This window comes from Rhinolophus hipposideros, assembly GCF_964194185.1.
Source record: "Rhinolophus hipposideros genome assembly, chromosome: 2".
NCBI lineage: Eukaryota > Metazoa > Chordata > Mammalia > Chiroptera > Rhinolophidae > Rhinolophus > Rhinolophus hipposideros.
The window spans coordinates 15,660,513-15,677,848 of record NC_138048.1 but is presented as its reverse complement, the minus strand read 5'-3'; the positions used below and the strand labels follow the sequence as shown (position 1 = coordinate 15,677,848).

General features: G+C 38.9%; 1 protein-coding gene across 8 annotated transcripts in view; it reads left to right on the top strand.

Moving 5' to 3' along the window:
• Positions 1 to 17,336, top strand: part of ROBO1 (roundabout guidance receptor 1) — a 1,124,592-nt gene that overhangs the window by 708,146 nt on the left and 399,110 nt on the right. For 2 of the 8 annotated variants that reach the window (XM_081074402.1, XM_081074397.1), the window contains exon 1: positions 8,868 to 9,001. The exons of 5 other annotated variants lie outside the window; for them this stretch is intronic. In XM_081074402.1, the coding sequence (XP_080930528.1) occupies positions 8,947 to 9,001 (55 nt within the window). In that variant the 5' untranslated portion in view covers positions 8,868 to 8,946. Of the gene's footprint in view, positions 1 to 7,945; positions 9,002 to 17,336 lie in introns of those variants that run through there. One more of the 8 variants, XM_081074399.1, reaches the window with a different exon arrangement.

Sequence of the window (17,336 nt, the reverse complement as noted above, 5' to 3'; positions counted from 1 at the left end):
GAACAGAATAAGTTTTTAGGATGTTGTTGTTGGTAAGGTTTTTTTACTGGTTTCAGCAAACATCTGTTTTGTTTCAAAGATACTCACATGATATATAAATGCAACAAGAAAGGTACTGTACCAGTGAAATGCTACCTTCTACGTGTAATAAAGTAGCTTTAAAATAGTATGTAGTGATAGGGAATTGAAAAGATGAGATTAGATCAAATCAACAAAGACTTTTAGTTAGAATAATGGAATTGGATGATTTATTTTGGAATGTGGCCAGGATACTAAAGAATAGGTGATTAAACTCTTGAGAAAACATATAATTATCCTTGTTAAGACAGTAGGTTTACATTTCATTTTAATTTTCAACAGCAGTTTGTTTTTCAGTGACAATTGTAGGGTATGGATTCAGCATTTATCCACAAGAATGAGCACTTCCAAATTTAGAATCCTAGTCCACAATCACACCAAAAAGCTATTAAATCCCAAAGCCCCAATTTAGCTTTTCAAATGCTGAAGTCATTTTTCCATAAGCCATAAGAGAGCGATATTAGGTTGGTGCAAAAGTTATCGCGGTTTTTGCAATTATTTTTAACCTTTTAAACCGCAATGATGTTTGCACCAACATAAGACATTAATAGGCTGTAAAATAAATAACAGAAAGCTTTCAATATGATGTAGAATAGTATAATTTATTTATTATTTATTATTAGATAAATTATTTATTATTAATGTTATTATTCTTAATGATAAAGTTCGATGCTCTTTTCCCAAAGTTAATAAAACACTAAATATTTAGGCCTACTTTTTATTTACTGATCCAGAAAATAATCTCTAAATATGAAACTAACAGAATTTCAAGATGTTTTTCAAATCACATAATATTTCTTTAATCAAACTGATTAAAATAACTGTTAGAACTTAGGTAAAATATTATTCAGAATAAACAAAACAGCAGGTGAGACTAAATATAATGAATGTCCAAAATCAAACATAAATACCAATATATATACGTCAATCCTCTAAATATTTTTAGACAGGCTTTTTTAAAAAGCATTGAAAAGCAAAAACATTAAACAATTTTGTAAAACACATCTGCAGAATTAAACAGAATGTAAATTACTTACAAAATAGTTTGTGTTCAAATTGCAAGCTTATATAGTATATCATTCAGCTGTGCAGCTGTAAACTATGATCTCAATTTAAGAGAATTGTAATTGATGATTAGAATAGTATATGCTTGGTTGCAGATATATCTGGAAGCAAGAAACCAAAAGACAGCAAAACTCTATGGTAAGATATATACATATACATATATATATATATATATATATGTATATATATTCTGAATATATATATTCTGAATATACTCTGAAGGTATTAATAAACTTGTACTATATATTTTTCCATGCTTTCTCATCAGAGTTAAGAGAAACTTAAACCCCTTTGAATATTTAGACATCATTTAAACATCTAAATTCCATATAGAAGTAGAACTACAGATGCATATACTTTAGTCACTTTTATATACTTATTCCCAACAAACAAAAGAAAACGTACACATCGAATGTTTTTTCTAGCTATACCCGAATCTGTAAGAATAAGATTAGTTTAATCGAAAACTTTTATTTGCACCTCACAGTCTGGTATAGGGGTAAGATCCACATAGCCAAGTTTCAAACCTGTGTCCAGGCTCATATTAGCTGACTATCTCCTCATGTATAAAATAGGATAATAATAAGAACTGATGTAATAATGTTTTTCTGAGGATTTAAATGACTTTAATTATATAAAATACTTAGAATACCTCTAGCGCATAAGGCTATGCCAATGTTGGCTATTGTTATTTTTATTCTATTAGGAACCAGAGATAGAAAAACAAAACAAAACATGATTCCTATATTACTCAAGATTAGTTAGAAATATGTAAAATTCACTATATAATATAGTAATAATAATATAAGATGTGTTATACTACACCATATTCAATGATGGAAATATTTTAAAGGTAGAGAATCTTGACTAAGAATTTCTGATTAGCCTGTTCTGGTGGAAAGAACTCTCTAGTGATTTAGAGTACTGGGTTCTAGTTTCAAGTAAAGTACTAATTAAAAGAGTGTTCCAGGGAAAGTCAGTGTCATCAGACTTCAGGTTTCTCATTTATGAAAAGTTAATTTTGAAAGTTGCTTTTAGTTTGAACTGTATACAGTTTAAACATAGGTTCCGACCTCTTTGCTCCCAAATAACCCGACCCAAATAAGCATATGCTTACTGAGTTAGAACCTTGTTTTTCAAGTTATTGAAGTCTATGAGACATCAACTCTATGTGTTACATTAACTATCAGTTCTATGTTAAAGTTGGTAAAAATGATTGAACTGTATAGTGGAGAAATTGTACTTCAGAACTATAGAAATAGGTTCAATAAAGAAGCATTTTTCCAAAAGACATATTAACAGACAATGAAATAAGACTCATTCATTTGTTCAATAAACATTTGAATGCCTACTTGGTACAAGATGTTGTTTTGGATGCTGGGAATATAGGCGTAAATAAAGTAGTCAAGAATCCCTGACTTATGTAAGAGAAGGCGGTGGCAGTCAATAAAAATAAATAGGAAATATTTAATATCTTAGGTGAGGGTAAGTGCTTTGGAGAAAGAAAAGCAGAGGAAAAACAAAGCATGAAAGGGATACCAGAAGTATTGTATAAGGATGTCATGTAAAAGTTCGTGTTCAGAAAAAAGCCTCTGTGAGATGTTTTGATTTTATTAAAGAGGAAAGAGAGTGGGTTTGCAGATGTGTGGCGGTAAGTTCTCCACCCAGAGAAAGTGCAAAATCTGAGGCAGGTGGCTGCCTGATAACATTCTAGGAATGGCATAGAGGCTGTTGTGGTGACGTAAAGTTGGGAGGATGGAAAACCAGCTCATGTGAGGCCTTGTAGACTTCTAGAAACAGGGGTTCTCACTTTAATAAGTAAGATGGGAAACTACTGGAGGGTTCTGACCTGAGTAGAGACATGATCTGACTTAGGTTTTAACTCAGGATCCCTCTGGCTACTCTCTGAAGAAAAGCCTAGAAGTCTAGTTAGTTGGATTTGATCTTTCTCAGTAAAGAATACTGCATTGCTCATTTCAAGCAAATAGGTTTCCTCCCAAGTAAGCACCATGCTTGCTCGTGAGCAGTCCAGTCAGCGAAAGATCTTAGTTTTCACCTCTGGAGCACTGGGGGTATTGCTATAGCACTAGCATGGCACATAGAATGAGCAACCTCTACTAACAACACGGGGCCTCCCAAAAAACAGCCTTCCCCTGGGGACTCACAATGCTCATTTGCATAGTAAAGGGTTTGGGATTTAAGTGTGTTGAAACTAAAGTCTCCTGAGCATATCCTATCATGGAACTTCCTCTCCCTCCACCACCCCTACCCCATGTGCTTTGGTTCCAAATAACCTGGGTTCAAATACAAATCTGTGGCTTTTGGACGTCTGAAGTTTGAGTTAACAATGTACTCTCTCAACCTTATGTCTGAATGAGGACAACAATACCACCCCACGTGATTGTGGTCAGAATTGGATCAGAAAATGTGTGTGAAGGGTTCAAAACAGCACCTTCAATCAGTGCTACTTCCAGGTGTCCTCTCTTTTACCTTCAAAAACCACTCATCCATTCGCTTTAAAGGAGTAAATTCTAGTGAGACAGAAGTCAGTAATTCTTAAGGTCCCAGGCTCACTCAAAAGGCCTTTGCAATATAGCAGCGAGTTTCAGAACATCTACAGTGTCCCCAAGATGCTGAGATGCTAAAAGCAAGCACAGTCACAGTAATTCCACAGCAAACTGGAGTGCATTATAGTTTGTATTTTTTAATGAGCCTTAGAGATTGTTAGTGAGAATGGAGACCATGATTGAGGCTAATGGAGTTCTATCCCATCTTTTCCTGTATTGAAAACACTGGGTGTGCCTTAAGTCTTTAGTAAGTGAAAACAGATAACCCTGGAAACCTCTTCTCCCTATGGTTCCTGGTTTGAGGCACCTAATCACCTGTTCGAAAAGGCAGAAAAGGAAAACAATAAAAATAACGCTATTAAAATGGACACTGTGTACATGTGAAAAAAGCATCGTGAAAAACTTCACTTTCTTTCATGCATAGTAATAAAGTAACACATATTTTAATATTCTCCTTAGCATTGTTTTCTTTTGGTTTTTGTTTTACTGCTCTAATCCTAAATTATTTTTCTTCCCTAAACTCTTATTGCATATAAAATCTATACCTACCATATGTAATTTATTACCTGTGACTTGTTGCTATCACATACGGCAACTAGAATCAGTAAGTAATACTGCATTGCTCATTTGAGCAAAAATAAGATTTCTGCCCAGGTAATTACCGTATGTGGTTTAGTGAGGAAAATTGAAAATCTTGATTATCATGAGTGGGTGTTAAAGATGTTACTACAGTAGCAACATGGCATGAACTGAGCAATGTTTATTAGAGAGACACGGCTTCTCCGTAGATGTTCAACAGATGTGAGCTTATTTTCCCTTCAGAATTAGAGTGACTTCAGGTTGCTTCCTAAACTGAGGCTTTTCTTATATATAGAAACTTAGAAAAATGCTCAAATGTTAGATCATTCAAAGAGTCAACCCAGTTCATCAATTAGAAATGAAATGTTGAAAAAAATTATTCAGCAATTTTATGTAAAAAAAATAAATAAATAAAAGGCTAAGCTAGCTGTTGTACCCTAAGGGATAGTATCTTGGAGGACGCAGCGCAGCCTTGGTGTGTACTCAATGTGTCACGCTGCTTCTCACCAGATCTCCTGGTATTTCCCGTTTGCGTCCCAGGCTTGGTCTGATTCTAAGGAATTCTTCCTAAGGGGATGAGAGAGAAAGGTTCTGGTTTGTAGTTTCCTTAGGAGCTCTACTTTGCCCCTCCTGATCTGGGTAAGTGATATCTGGAGTCTCTGGAGACACCCTGGGAATTTTGTTATTTCCTGAGTTCCTGTAACTACCCCCATGAAAGATAAAATCAGATCAGCTCCACCCATGAGATTATTAATTTTGACAGTCAAAGAAGCCCCTATTCACGGGACTACTGTAATGTATTATTTTTATGTTTCCTTAAAATGCTCAAGAAGACATTTTAGGGTTCCTGAATTTCATCAGCTCCAAATGAGACCAGAATTCTCTAAATGAAACTTTAGAATCCATGACGACTTGTTCAGATCATAATGATCAGGATAGGGTTTCTGGGTGCAAATTAAGACTTTCTCCTTACCTTGCTCTTGTCTCCCAACCAACCAGTCTGGAATGTTCTCCTGTGCATGTCAGAGTTGCCTAAAGACCTGACATGCGTAGGTGCTATATTCATGTGTACCCGTACACACTCATGTTCACATATACTCATTGAGCATTTCACGCATTCTCCTATGTAATTTAGTGTTCAGCAGCAAAAAAATGAAAGGTGACAGGTAGCTATAATTCATCCATCTCCAGGAACGTACTAAGCAGTTATTTAACCGAGAAGACATTTTGTTTTTACTTCTTTAGGTAGGTTTCACTTTGGATCTGATATAGCTCCTTATAGTAAGAGCTCTGAGGGCCTGGTGGATGGGTTTCTATTTGCATCTTGGCCCTATGGAGCCCTTTGTTGTTTCTTACACATAGATAATGTTTACGAAATGTTTGTTTCGATGGGTAAGGGTAAATGAGTGAAAGGAAGTAGTTACAGAAGTTCTTAGGTACACTGAGTTTCACTTGTTATAGATACCTAATATTTTCTGAATACAAAGGTTTTCAGATGCCACCTTTCCTGATGTTTGATAGGAAAGTACACTTTGGATGAAGCAGGGGAAGAATAAAGGATCAACATGGGAGTTGGTGGTGATGGCTCTCAACAGGGAGCTGGCCAAAAGTTAGTTCCTTGAGGATTCTTATCCTTGACTCTTCTAGGAAGTAGAATGACTAGGGGTAGGATGATGTGTGTGTGGGTGGGGGGAGTTGTTGCTAACTGAATTTGAGAAATAAAAGCAAGTGTTCATATGGTTCCCATTCAATGCAATGAGATAAATGTTAAAGGAGATCTTGAGAAATCTTAGCAAACTTCTGGAGATGAGGAGATTCACTTTGGAGAAACAATGTAATAGGGATATTTACATACATTTTACTTTCTATTTAAATGTATACATTCTTTTCTAAGTGGAAGTTCAAAATCTTTACTTAAAAATGCACTCAGATGACATCAGGATTTAAAGGATTCTTTTCCTCTCTCTCTTTTTCATGTACTATGCTTTAGCTTCTTTATTTCCTATTACTAGGTAAGCTTGCTTCTTTATTTCCTATTACTAGGTAAGCTTATCTTAAAAACGTGTTTTATCCCCAGAAAACAAGATGTACCATTGTATGTTTTTCACTAAATACTCTTTCATGAAGACCAAATCAATGAATGTTTTTTAGCATTTGCTTCACATTCTTGTTTTTATTGCTGGAAAGAGTTTGATTGGAGTCTTTGAAATCTTATCTTCAGCATGTTTACTGAATTTTCAGTCAGCTTTCTCAGTATTAAACTATCTTTCACTTTCAGAGATAGGTGCTGTTAATCAGAGATTTTTTTTTCTTTCCCCTATAAAATTCTGCCCCAAGGTCATTGGTTGTGCCAGCAGCAACCAAAATGAAATGTACAATTTGCTTAAAAAAAAACAAAACCAAAAAAAAAAACACCAGTCTTCTTTTGTTAGTAATGCATGTGTTTACTTAAAATGGAAAAGCACAATAGTATATAGAAAAAGAGCAAATTCATCCCCACCTCTCTAGCTATCATGGAATTCTCCTCTCTAGAGACGCAAGCAGGTCTTGGTATAGCCTGATAGAAACCAAATAATCATTTAGAAGTTTTTGTACATAACTTTGTAGATAATTCATTTAAAAAGGTTCTAAATATCAATATCTACCACTTATCGGTCACTCAGTACTACATCTAAGGTGTTTTACAGTGACTTATTTAATAGAAAGAAAAAAAATGAATGAATGAATGTAAAAATGCCTGTCAGATGTGCTGGGTTTGTTTTGCTTTGAATATGATTTGTTCATACTTGTTAATACCTCAAGTCCCTATTTCTCAGAAGAGAAAACTGATTTGGCATGGTAGCAGGGCTAATAACTGGTAGGTTGAGATTTCAGGGGTGGTGGATTGGGTGTCAAAGGCCACGCCCTTTGGTTTTGAAATGCTGAATGGCTTCTCTTGTAACTGCAAACTCTGGGGTAGTAAAGGATGCTCTTTGTGTTTGTCCCTTTTTTCTTAATTAATCCCCCATTGTTAACATTCTAATACCTAGAGTCAATGGGGTTGAAGGAGAGGCTCTCCAGTGAAACATAAAGAAAATGCCCGTTAGCCCACCCGAAACCTTCGAATTCGATAGTTTTTCAACACGTACCTCAACAACTACAATTGAAAAGAAGGTGATTGTTGTAAGGGTGCCCATTTATTATCTAGATATATTCTAGATAATCATCGCTCTATCTCTTGTCCTAAATGCTTCTTTGCCCAAATCTGATGGGAAAAGAAAAAAAAAAGGAAATGATGATGGATTAAGGTTATTTGAGAGTTTATTCCAACTCCTGGAAGCGGTAAAGAAGAGGTTAAGCTGGACCAGGAGGATTTTTGAAGTCTTTGGTTGGGAGGTTCCATTTGGAGAAAGGTGCAGGGGCGTTAAGGATGGCGAAGGAAACAAGGCAAGTTTCCATTGGCTTGGATTTTTCATCCTGAGCAGTTTGATTCTCATCGGAGGGCGCCGTCGGGCACCTTTGACTCTTGGATGGAAATATTCATGAGTAAAACTTGCCAGACGGGCGTCTGGAGAGTAGAGGGAAGCACGGAAAGTACCGCGCGGTCCCTTTAAGAATTCCTGTGTCCGGGAGGAGAGGGCGGAAACTGGGAGCCGTGGGGAAGGTGGGGGAAACCCACTGCAATTGAGCCAGAGAAGCGGCAGCGTGAGAGCAGAAACTTCAGACCCTGCTGATCCCGGCGCAGCTCGGGTGTGCCGCGGCGGCCGTCGCTCCCACCCACCGCAGCGTCCTCCTCGCCCCTCTCCGCCAACCCGGGGAGGTTCGGGAGCTGCCTCTCTGCACCCACCACGAGCCAGGCTGCGATCACTCACCCTCAGGAAGTTTGCGCTCCAGAGTCCCAGCCGCGGCGAGTTCGGGGTGCCCTGTGCGCGCGCCCCTGCGGACGAGGGGCCCCGGGCGATCATGAGCGCAGCACGGGGCTGCAGGCGCGGGGGAGGCGTGCGTGTGTCCGCGGACCTGCTGCTGTCCCCAGTGCCCTCCGTATCCCCCAAGTGATGGGAACAAGGGCTCGGCCAGGCAGCCTCTGTTGCCGCACCGCCCCCTCGTTCGCTCTCAGCGCGCGGAGTCACCCAGGCACACCCCCAGCACCCCGTGCCAGTCCTCCGGAGCTGCTGCCGCTGCCTTGGCTGCCTTCGCCTCCGCCTCGAGTGGCCAGCTGTTGACCGGGCTTGCCTGGAGACTGAGAAGCACTTTTTGGCCCTCCCCGATTCCTTCCCACACCCCAACTTTGCTGCTGCCGCCGCGCTCCGCGCGCAGTGTGGGGGCGCACGCCGGGAGGCTCGGCGAGACGGTGAGGCAGAACCCCGCACCACAGCTCTTCTGCTCCGGCTCTTTGTTGTTGGCTTTGGATGGTCCTTGGAAGTGGCCGAGCCTCCTCGGAAACCCCGGAGCCACATTCGGCAAACCTTGGAATTCTTCGTCAGCCAAGTGCTCTGAGAGAGTGACAAGCGTCCGGAAAGGTCGACTAGTAACTGCCCTGAAACACCTGGCGGATGGACCCACGTTGCTTATATTAAGCCTTTGTGTGTACTGTGTGTGGTGTGTGGCTTCATTGATTTGGGGACCCCATTTCTGCTCCTCTTGGCATGAGACTGTATGCAGGATCCCCCCGAGGACAATGATCGCGGAGCCTGCTCACTTTTACCTCTTTGGATTAATATGTCTCTGTGCAGGTAAACCCCGCGCCTTCTTCCTTCCCCATTCATCCCTCTAGCACGCCCCAGCTCCACTTTTCAGATCAAACCCCGAACTGCGTTTCTGCGCCCTCTCCCTTCGAAGGCCGGAGGGGCTCGATCTATGCAGGAGGTTTAGGTGAAAAGCTTCCTAGTTCTCCTTTTGGGTCGACCCTTTTCCCCATCGCCCAAGACCCCCCTAACCCCCCCCCCCCAAGCCTTTCGCAGACCTCGGCCTTTTGCCAAGTTCAGGGCACGCCCAGATCACTCTTGGCAAACGCTTGTCTTAGCGCAGGGGTGGGAGGAGGCCGCGGTTGGCGGTGAGTTTGGGCCCCTGGAGGAGCCAAAGTGAGTTTCATCCTTCGGCTGCTTCCTTTGGGGAGGAAGATGTGCGCCGGGAGAACTGCTGGCCCAGAGACCCGCCTGGATTCCTGAACCTGGTCCGCCAATACGCCCCTCCTCCTCCGAGCACAAGGGGTTATTAGTAGTTGTTTTATGTAACCAAAGTCTGTAATTAAATTCGATTCTGAAGAAACTTCAGGAAATAACTCCTTCTTACGGTAGGATATAAACTAGCCACTCTGCCTGGCTGGGTTTAGAAGGAAAACAGGCGGTTGCAACTATCTTGAAAGGGAGCAGTTAGTTGCCTGGGGATTTTCATTGGTAAGGGAAAACAGAAGGTTGAATTTAGGATTGAGGGGATTAATTAAATAGCACTAAAACTCCATATGAAGTGTTGGAAGGATGCTGCAAAGGGATCCTTCTGACATAAGAGTATATATACACTCACTACTACACTTACAAATAGTTTTTTTACACTCCCCAAGAAACTTTTACTATAGGTGAACAGAGCCACAACTCAACTTTTCTTTCTTTCCTTTTGGTAGATTCTGGTTTCAATCAAGGATCCGATTTCAGGCCTTAAAACACACGCTTTTGCGCGCGCGCGCGCGTACACACACACACACACACACACACACACACACACTCATGCACTCATACACTCATACACTGCACCTCAGGGAATTTTTTATAGTCGAATACTGAGCTTCAAGTTGCATCAGGGACTGTAGGTTAAAGTCACTTAATTTGCATGATTATGAAACAGTTTTGAAAGGTTGCTTTGAGTTTTTTGCTGTCCACACCTATGGCTTACATTTTGGTGAAGGATTTTACTTAAATTAATGAACTCTGAAAAAGAAAAACGCATATCAGCTAAACGGTAGCAAATAAACCCCTGGAAGAATTTCAGCCCTCAAAATATGCTTCCTGGCTGAAAGGAACATTTACAACAAAACTAAATAAGAAATTTGTTAAATTTGGTATTCCTTTGAAGAAAACTGAAGTTCCAGCCTGGGAGAGCTGATCTATGTCACAGTAGATGGATGAATAGATTACTCTTTGGGGCCACCTCTTCTTACTGCCGGCTTCCCCTTTCTGTAATGTAGCTTTTTTCTTCCTTTGCAGATCTGAATGATTGAATAGTTTCCCACCCCAATGACCAGCCATAGATGCAGATCAAAAACATTACTATTGGATCTCTCTATCTGTCTCTTTGCTGTGTCTCCCCCTAGTTTAATTTACAGCTTCAGATACCTTTGAGATTTTTGTTGATTCACCTTCTCAGTTAAAGTTTATTCACGTGTGTAAAGTGAAGTGTCAGTGTGATAAATGACTGGAGGGACAGATTACTGAAGATAGGGGGATTAATGGTCATTAGTCACTGTTTGAGCTGAGTTTGTATATGTTGGGACATTTTATCATGGCTGTAGATTAAAGATAGGGTCACAGTAATAGGGTATCACTGAAAGCTGGTCTCTTCGCTGTGCAAATTCTGTCTTCACTTGGGGAAATATCCGGGGAGGGGGTGTACCATCCTTTCAGATCTAATAATTTGATTAGTAGTTAGTATCTGAGATTTATAACTTAAATAGATAGGAGGCATTTATAATCTTAGAGCTGAACTGATTGCTGCCTGTGTTTTTCTAATTTAATTTTCCATTTAAGTCATTGATGATTTTTAATAAGCCTACATTTTTTTCTATAGGTGTACTTATCTATTTCTTTGGCAAGGTTGCAGGTCAGAAGTACCCTTGTGAAGTGCTCCCTCATACTTAATCTGAAGCTATTAATCATTCCTCTGATGGCTTTCACACTTGCTGTGAATCTGAACTTGGGAGGCCCGTCAAATTATTGGACTGCTGGGGTGATTTCATGGCAGTGTGCTACTACTCTAAAGTCACACTATTGATTTGCATAAAACTTCACAGAACTTAGATAAGGAACTAGACTTGGGTGTGCACAAGACACCTGGTCAGGGAATGAATGAAGTTCTTGAAAGATTGTGTTTCATGTCTTGCCTCAAGCATAAGATCACAGTCTATCACTTGTTAATGGAGTGTATTTAAGAGAAACGTGGTGAGCTTACATAAATCAAAGTGTACTGAGGGGGTAAGGTACCTTAAACAAGATTTAACCTGTAAAAGCATCTATTGGTTGTCAGTTGTTTTTTCTTTCATTCTTTTCCCTTTTAACATGGCTGCCAACTTAACAAGCCCGACAGTTTTCTTCAAACAGATTATAAACCTCATTTTGATGTGTTGATGTCATACTTAACATCAAGTATTATGTTTAAGAGTATGTGTTTGCTTTGTGTAGTCTTTTATTTATTAACCAAAGAATGCTATAATAGATAACTTTTTATTCTAGGAAACTAAGATTTTGAAGAAAAGTGGATATCTCTTTAGAACTTCATGTATTAGGTGAATTTCTTTAGGGAGTTTGTATTATCTGAGTTCTTTCCTATGGATAGCTAGACTTTTGGTGAAAGGGTCAGAGAGGGTAGCAATGAACAAAACAATCTGTGTGATCTCCCAGGAACTGATTCTAAACCTTCTCCCTTCATAGACTTCCTCTCCCCAACTCCATTTGTGAGAACCTCCTTTTAAGTGAAAAAGTGATTGAATTTCAGTTCAAATTTAGGATGAGATCAGAATTTCAAATAAAGGGGAAGTTTATTTGTGCGATCTTTCTTTTCTTTTTTTTTCTTTTGAGGGTAGGTTTTTTTTTGTCTTTTGAGGATGAACATGTTTTTAGATAAGTTTCACTATGTGAGCTACTTATCTGGGTCTCTGGTCTCTTACTCCTCCCCACCCCCCCCTTTTCATTCCCACCGTTTTCTCTCTCTCTCTCTCTTTCTCTTTCTCTCTCTCTCTCTCTCTGGCAAGATTCTTTGGTAACTCCAATCAATTTTTATTAGTTTCTTTATGAACTTTTTGGCTTTTAAATATACTAACATGAATGCTATGACATCATTGAAAATATCCTTATTTCTTGATAATAGGCCCTCTATTTACAATGTTTTGAACAGAAAGTATACCTGAAATGTTTCCTCAGTCTTCACTATGACAAATTAAACATTCTTGTGTGAGTTAAAGGAATGCAAAATGCTGAATTTCAAGCCTACAGTGGAAGTTGTTTGTTTGTTTATATATTTTACATCGAGTAGATATATATAATTAAAAATACTGGGTGAGAGGAATAAAATTGGGAGGAAACTGAGTAACAGCTTGCCAGTGGAGATCAGAAATAGTTGAGTCTTCATGTGCCACATTCTGTGTTAATCAAAGATGCTAAGGTGATGTTTAGGTTAATTTCTAGCACTTTTAAAAAGGTTTAATTCTTAAAATAAAAGTATAACTGCCCCATAACCTTGATTTCTTATAGAAAAATCTAAGGAAATCAAAATAAATATTTGATTTAAAATTAGGAGTAAAATCGTCTGTGGAATAAATTAAGAAATTTGGTAATAAAAAAGGGAGAAAAAAGTGAAACCAGAAGCAGAAGTCTAGAAAAGTATAGTAGTAGAAATAGATCAAGAATTTAGCTAGGTCTAAAATACAAGAAGAGGTGGAGTAGACGTAGGTAGACGTAAGAGCCAAATCTAAGTGCACCCTCTGACCACACACAGCTTGAAAAGCATCTCTGAAAATGGATTTCCAAAAATTTGATGGGCGTATGTATACTACCTATTTAACAACTATATAAAGAAGTAGACATTTTGCATTTTTTGAAACAGAAAGCATTTGGAAACATATTTAAATGTTTAATGAGTTGATAGAATAGTTTTTATTTAAAGCTACATTTAATAAGCCTAGAATATTGACTACCTCAGTTTATAGAGGAGTGAAAATGTTAGTGGTTGCTTTCTGTATCATAACACGTTTGCTTAGAGCAGACCAATAAAATAAGAGAAGGAAATAAAGAAAAAATGAGGTCAAGTTGAAATTCTGGGGTACCATAAAAAATTTTATGACGACAACTATTGCTATGAAGATATGACTATCATGTTTTGAACATTCACCATTATCTTAATTAATGCTTCTACGAACCCTATGGTAGAGGTGCTGTTAGTAGTAAAAATATTACCTTATCCTTATTTTCCCGTTGTAGAATCAACATCATAGAGAGAGTTAGGAGATGTGGATGGGCAAGCATTTGGACCCAGCTGATTGCAAAACTCTTAACTACCGCACTTTCCTAGTTGAAAGAGAGAAATGAAGACTATAAATAAGAAAGATTAAGGCTCAATCAATTTTTTTACCTCTAAACTTGTCCAAAAAAATCCATCCAAATAAGACTGGCTGGAACACTTGAGAATTGGGAAGGGAGGCATTTTTTTCCTGCCATTAAGTAACTGGTCTTTAAATGTTTAGATCACCAGGCAAGATAACCAATTATTGTATCCAACCAACTCATATCCAGCCTTTGTCGCATCTGCATTTTGGGGGGACACTTCAAAGAAGAGACTGAACAGAAGTCAAAAACAGTGACTGCTGCTGATGTAGATGATCAGCGATTTCAAGCTGTATTTTGGAAAATGAATGCCGTTCTCATTCATGCACACTTGAGTGAAGATTTTGCTGTGAGTCCAAAGGCAAATAATTGGTACTCATCAGCGAAGAGTCCAGTGAGAGAGAGAGAGACAGTCATTTCCCCTGGGGTCACTCGTCCCCTCTGGGTTGGACATGGGCTGGTGGTCATTTAGTAGTAGATGGGCCTTCTGCTTGACAGATGAGTCACTTCATGGTTGCTGATCATGGAAGGGTTGAGGTTAATACCTGGTTGATCAGCTGGTTGGAAACTGCTTATGCATAGCCAATAAAGTTGCCATCCTGTAGAGATCAAAAGGCCACCTCTTTTCTTTACAATTCTGGATTAGCATGGTTTCCCACTCCCCTTCTCCCTCCACTTTCAGCCCTTCCCTTCAATCTTGCTGTGGAAGAAAAGGAAGAAGAAAGATTATCTAGTGTACAGGGGATAGCTTTGATCTCCACTTCTTTGCCTTCTCTTTTAAACCATCCAAAAGACTGTTTCTAACACGGGAAGGTATCATGTTGCTTGCTTCATGGGAGAGCTCAGTCTCATTTTCCTTCAGCCAAAACAGGCTGCTATAAATTCCTTTACTTCTGTGATTTTACTTGGCTTGCAAACATCTTATGACAATATTGTTCCACACATAAAACAATATTTGGAACTGCATGACTGTGCGTATTTTTCTGACTACATTGAAGGAAAGAAGAACCTCTGTGGTGTTCACAGCTGTCCATGGCTTAGGGCTGGAAAAGAATATCTGTTTATTTTATTTAATTAATTTATGTCATGCTTTGGGGGAGAGTTTATAGAAGATAGACAATTGTAGAAAATGTTCTTGTATCACAAGTTTGATGCTAAATAGTGTATAGGCTTAATGCCAGTCACCTAGTTTAACATGTAAATGAAGCCTTAAAGCACCGTGAATAGAGACAAGCAAATGGCCAATAGAGGTGTACGGTCCTGAGTTAAGTGGGAATACATTCTTTTGTTGATCTATTATTTATTTATTTAAAAGATTTTATTGGGAGGGGAACAGGACTTTATTGGGGAACAGTGTGTACTTCCAGGCCTTTTTTCCAAATCAAGTTGTTGAGTTGTTGTCCTTTCAATCTTAGTTGTGGAGGGCGCAGCTCAGCCCCAGGTCTAGTTGCCATTATTAGTTGTAAGGGGCACAGTCCACCATCCCTTGTGGGAGTCGAACTGCCAACCTTGTGGTAGAGAGAATGCGTTCCAACCAACTGAGCCATCCGGGAGCTCAGCGGCAGCTCAGCTCAAGGTGCCGTGTTCAATCTTAGTTGCAGGGGGTGCAGCCCACCATCCCTTGCAGGAGTCGAGGAATTGAACTGGCAACCTTGTGGTTGAGAGCCTACTTGCCTATGTGGAAATCAAACCGGCAGCCTTCGGAGTTAGGAGCATGGAGCTCCAACCGCCTGAGCCACTGGGCTGGCCTGTTGATCTATTTTTTAGATTGTGTTAGTCTTCTTTACTAGAAAACCTATTTTTTATTCCCAAGACTTTTTTTTTTTAACTTTTATTTATTTAAGTGTGTTTTTCCAGGACCCATCAGCTCCAAGTCAAGTAGTTGTTTGAATCTAGTTGTGCAGGGCGCAGCTCACAGTGGCCCATGCAGGGATCGAACTGGCAACCTTGTTAAGAGCACCGCACTCTAACCAACCGAGCTAACAGGCTGCCCCTAGAAAACTTATATTTAATGCACTTCTAGCAGTGGCAGCTCATGGTGCTACTTTCTCAGGATGCTCTTGATTGGGTTTCTGAAAGTATCAAGTACAAAAATGGGCCACCTATTCCTATGTTCAACTCATCTGTACATGACCTGAGAGCCAGGGATGACTTTTCCAGTCAGCCATGGAAGGAGCATGGAATACTTGGAAGTTTCCTTTAAAATTATTTGCCAGAAGTTCTGCTTGAGAATAGTGGAGACCCAGTTTGTTATCCCTGTTCCTTTGTAGACTATTCCTGTGAGGAAAAGTAGTATTTTAAGAATAACAAAATTGTTACATGTGGTCATGTATTACTTTAAAAATCATTTCAGATACATATCTCGATTTAACTTAAAATTTCAGTAAGCATAATGAGAGACAGTGTTTATATGACCATAAAATCTTTTTTAGTGTGATATGTATGGTCATAATTTAGGCACCATTATGGGGGAAAAAGTCATCTTGGTAAGCTCATACCTGGATTTTAACAGAAGGGGAAACAGGCTTGATTTTAGTTTCCACTAATGTCACTGAGGTCCTTGTATGTCATTAGCAATTCCAGGTAGAGTTTGGAAAGAAAATGAGGCCAAAGAATGAGTGAAACAGGCCATACACATCTGTTTTAAGATTTTGGCATCATACGGTGCTAATGAGATAAACTAAGTCTGATAGTTTGATCTCTAAACTTAAATAATTTGCATACCATGTTATTTTCTGTTTTAGCATGTGACTTTTTTCTTTCCCCCACTAAGTTGTACTAACTTTTAGTTTGGTTAAAAGTGTCTGCCTGCAATTCCTTTCCTATATAAAGGAAATATAAATATACACTTTTTACTTTCACAGATCTACAGCTGATTTTGTTGACTCACCCTACATTTAAAAGGTGGACTTTATCACTTTGAAACTTCACTAAAATGGTGCTTGCTCATATAACGAAGTGAGTTAAAGCACATCTGTATGTGTTAACCACACGCCTCTGGGTAGCTTTAAACTACTTCAGTTGCCTGGTTTAAGAAGTAATTTCATCGTCTCCAGACTATTCAATTAGCTAGTTGTCTGAATGAAGTAAAGTGGCTTGTACAGGCTATGGAAAAGAAACTCATGTGTGTTTCTCTGTTGCATTGGAGGGGAAGTGAAAGTTTCCTTAGCAAAAGTCGTTCACGTTTGGAACTAGAACTTGCTTAAATTAATGAATTTAGTAATACAGAGGGTACGTTTTAAGAAAGGAAAAACTGTATTCAAATGTAATACTCAATATATACCGATAACAAAAGGTCACAAGTCATGTGTATACAGTTTTTGGCATCCCTGGTATATTGCCAAAACCTAAAACTGTAGAAGGAAAAGAAGAGAGGCAGAGCCTTTACCTGGTACTCTGCAGGAAGGAGGGACATTTACTGACAAGATAGTTGCTGTTAATCTCGATGAATTAGAATAAATAGAAGCATCACAAGGGCAGCTATTTAGATTTGGTATGATCAGAGAGGAAACAAAATTCACTGTGTTATTTGATCTTTTTTCCTGTTAAGGATCATTTAATCCCAGGAGCTCATCATTTCCTAGGACCTTATATTAAAAGTTACCCTTTAACCATTTTAAATTTGACATATTTAACATAATGTTTTTTAAATACACGGTTATTGAATATACTTGTTATTTATATACGATATAAATAATATAAATAACGTATACATACTGTTTAATATATTTTTTTTTACTTGATAAATGAGGGGGGAAAA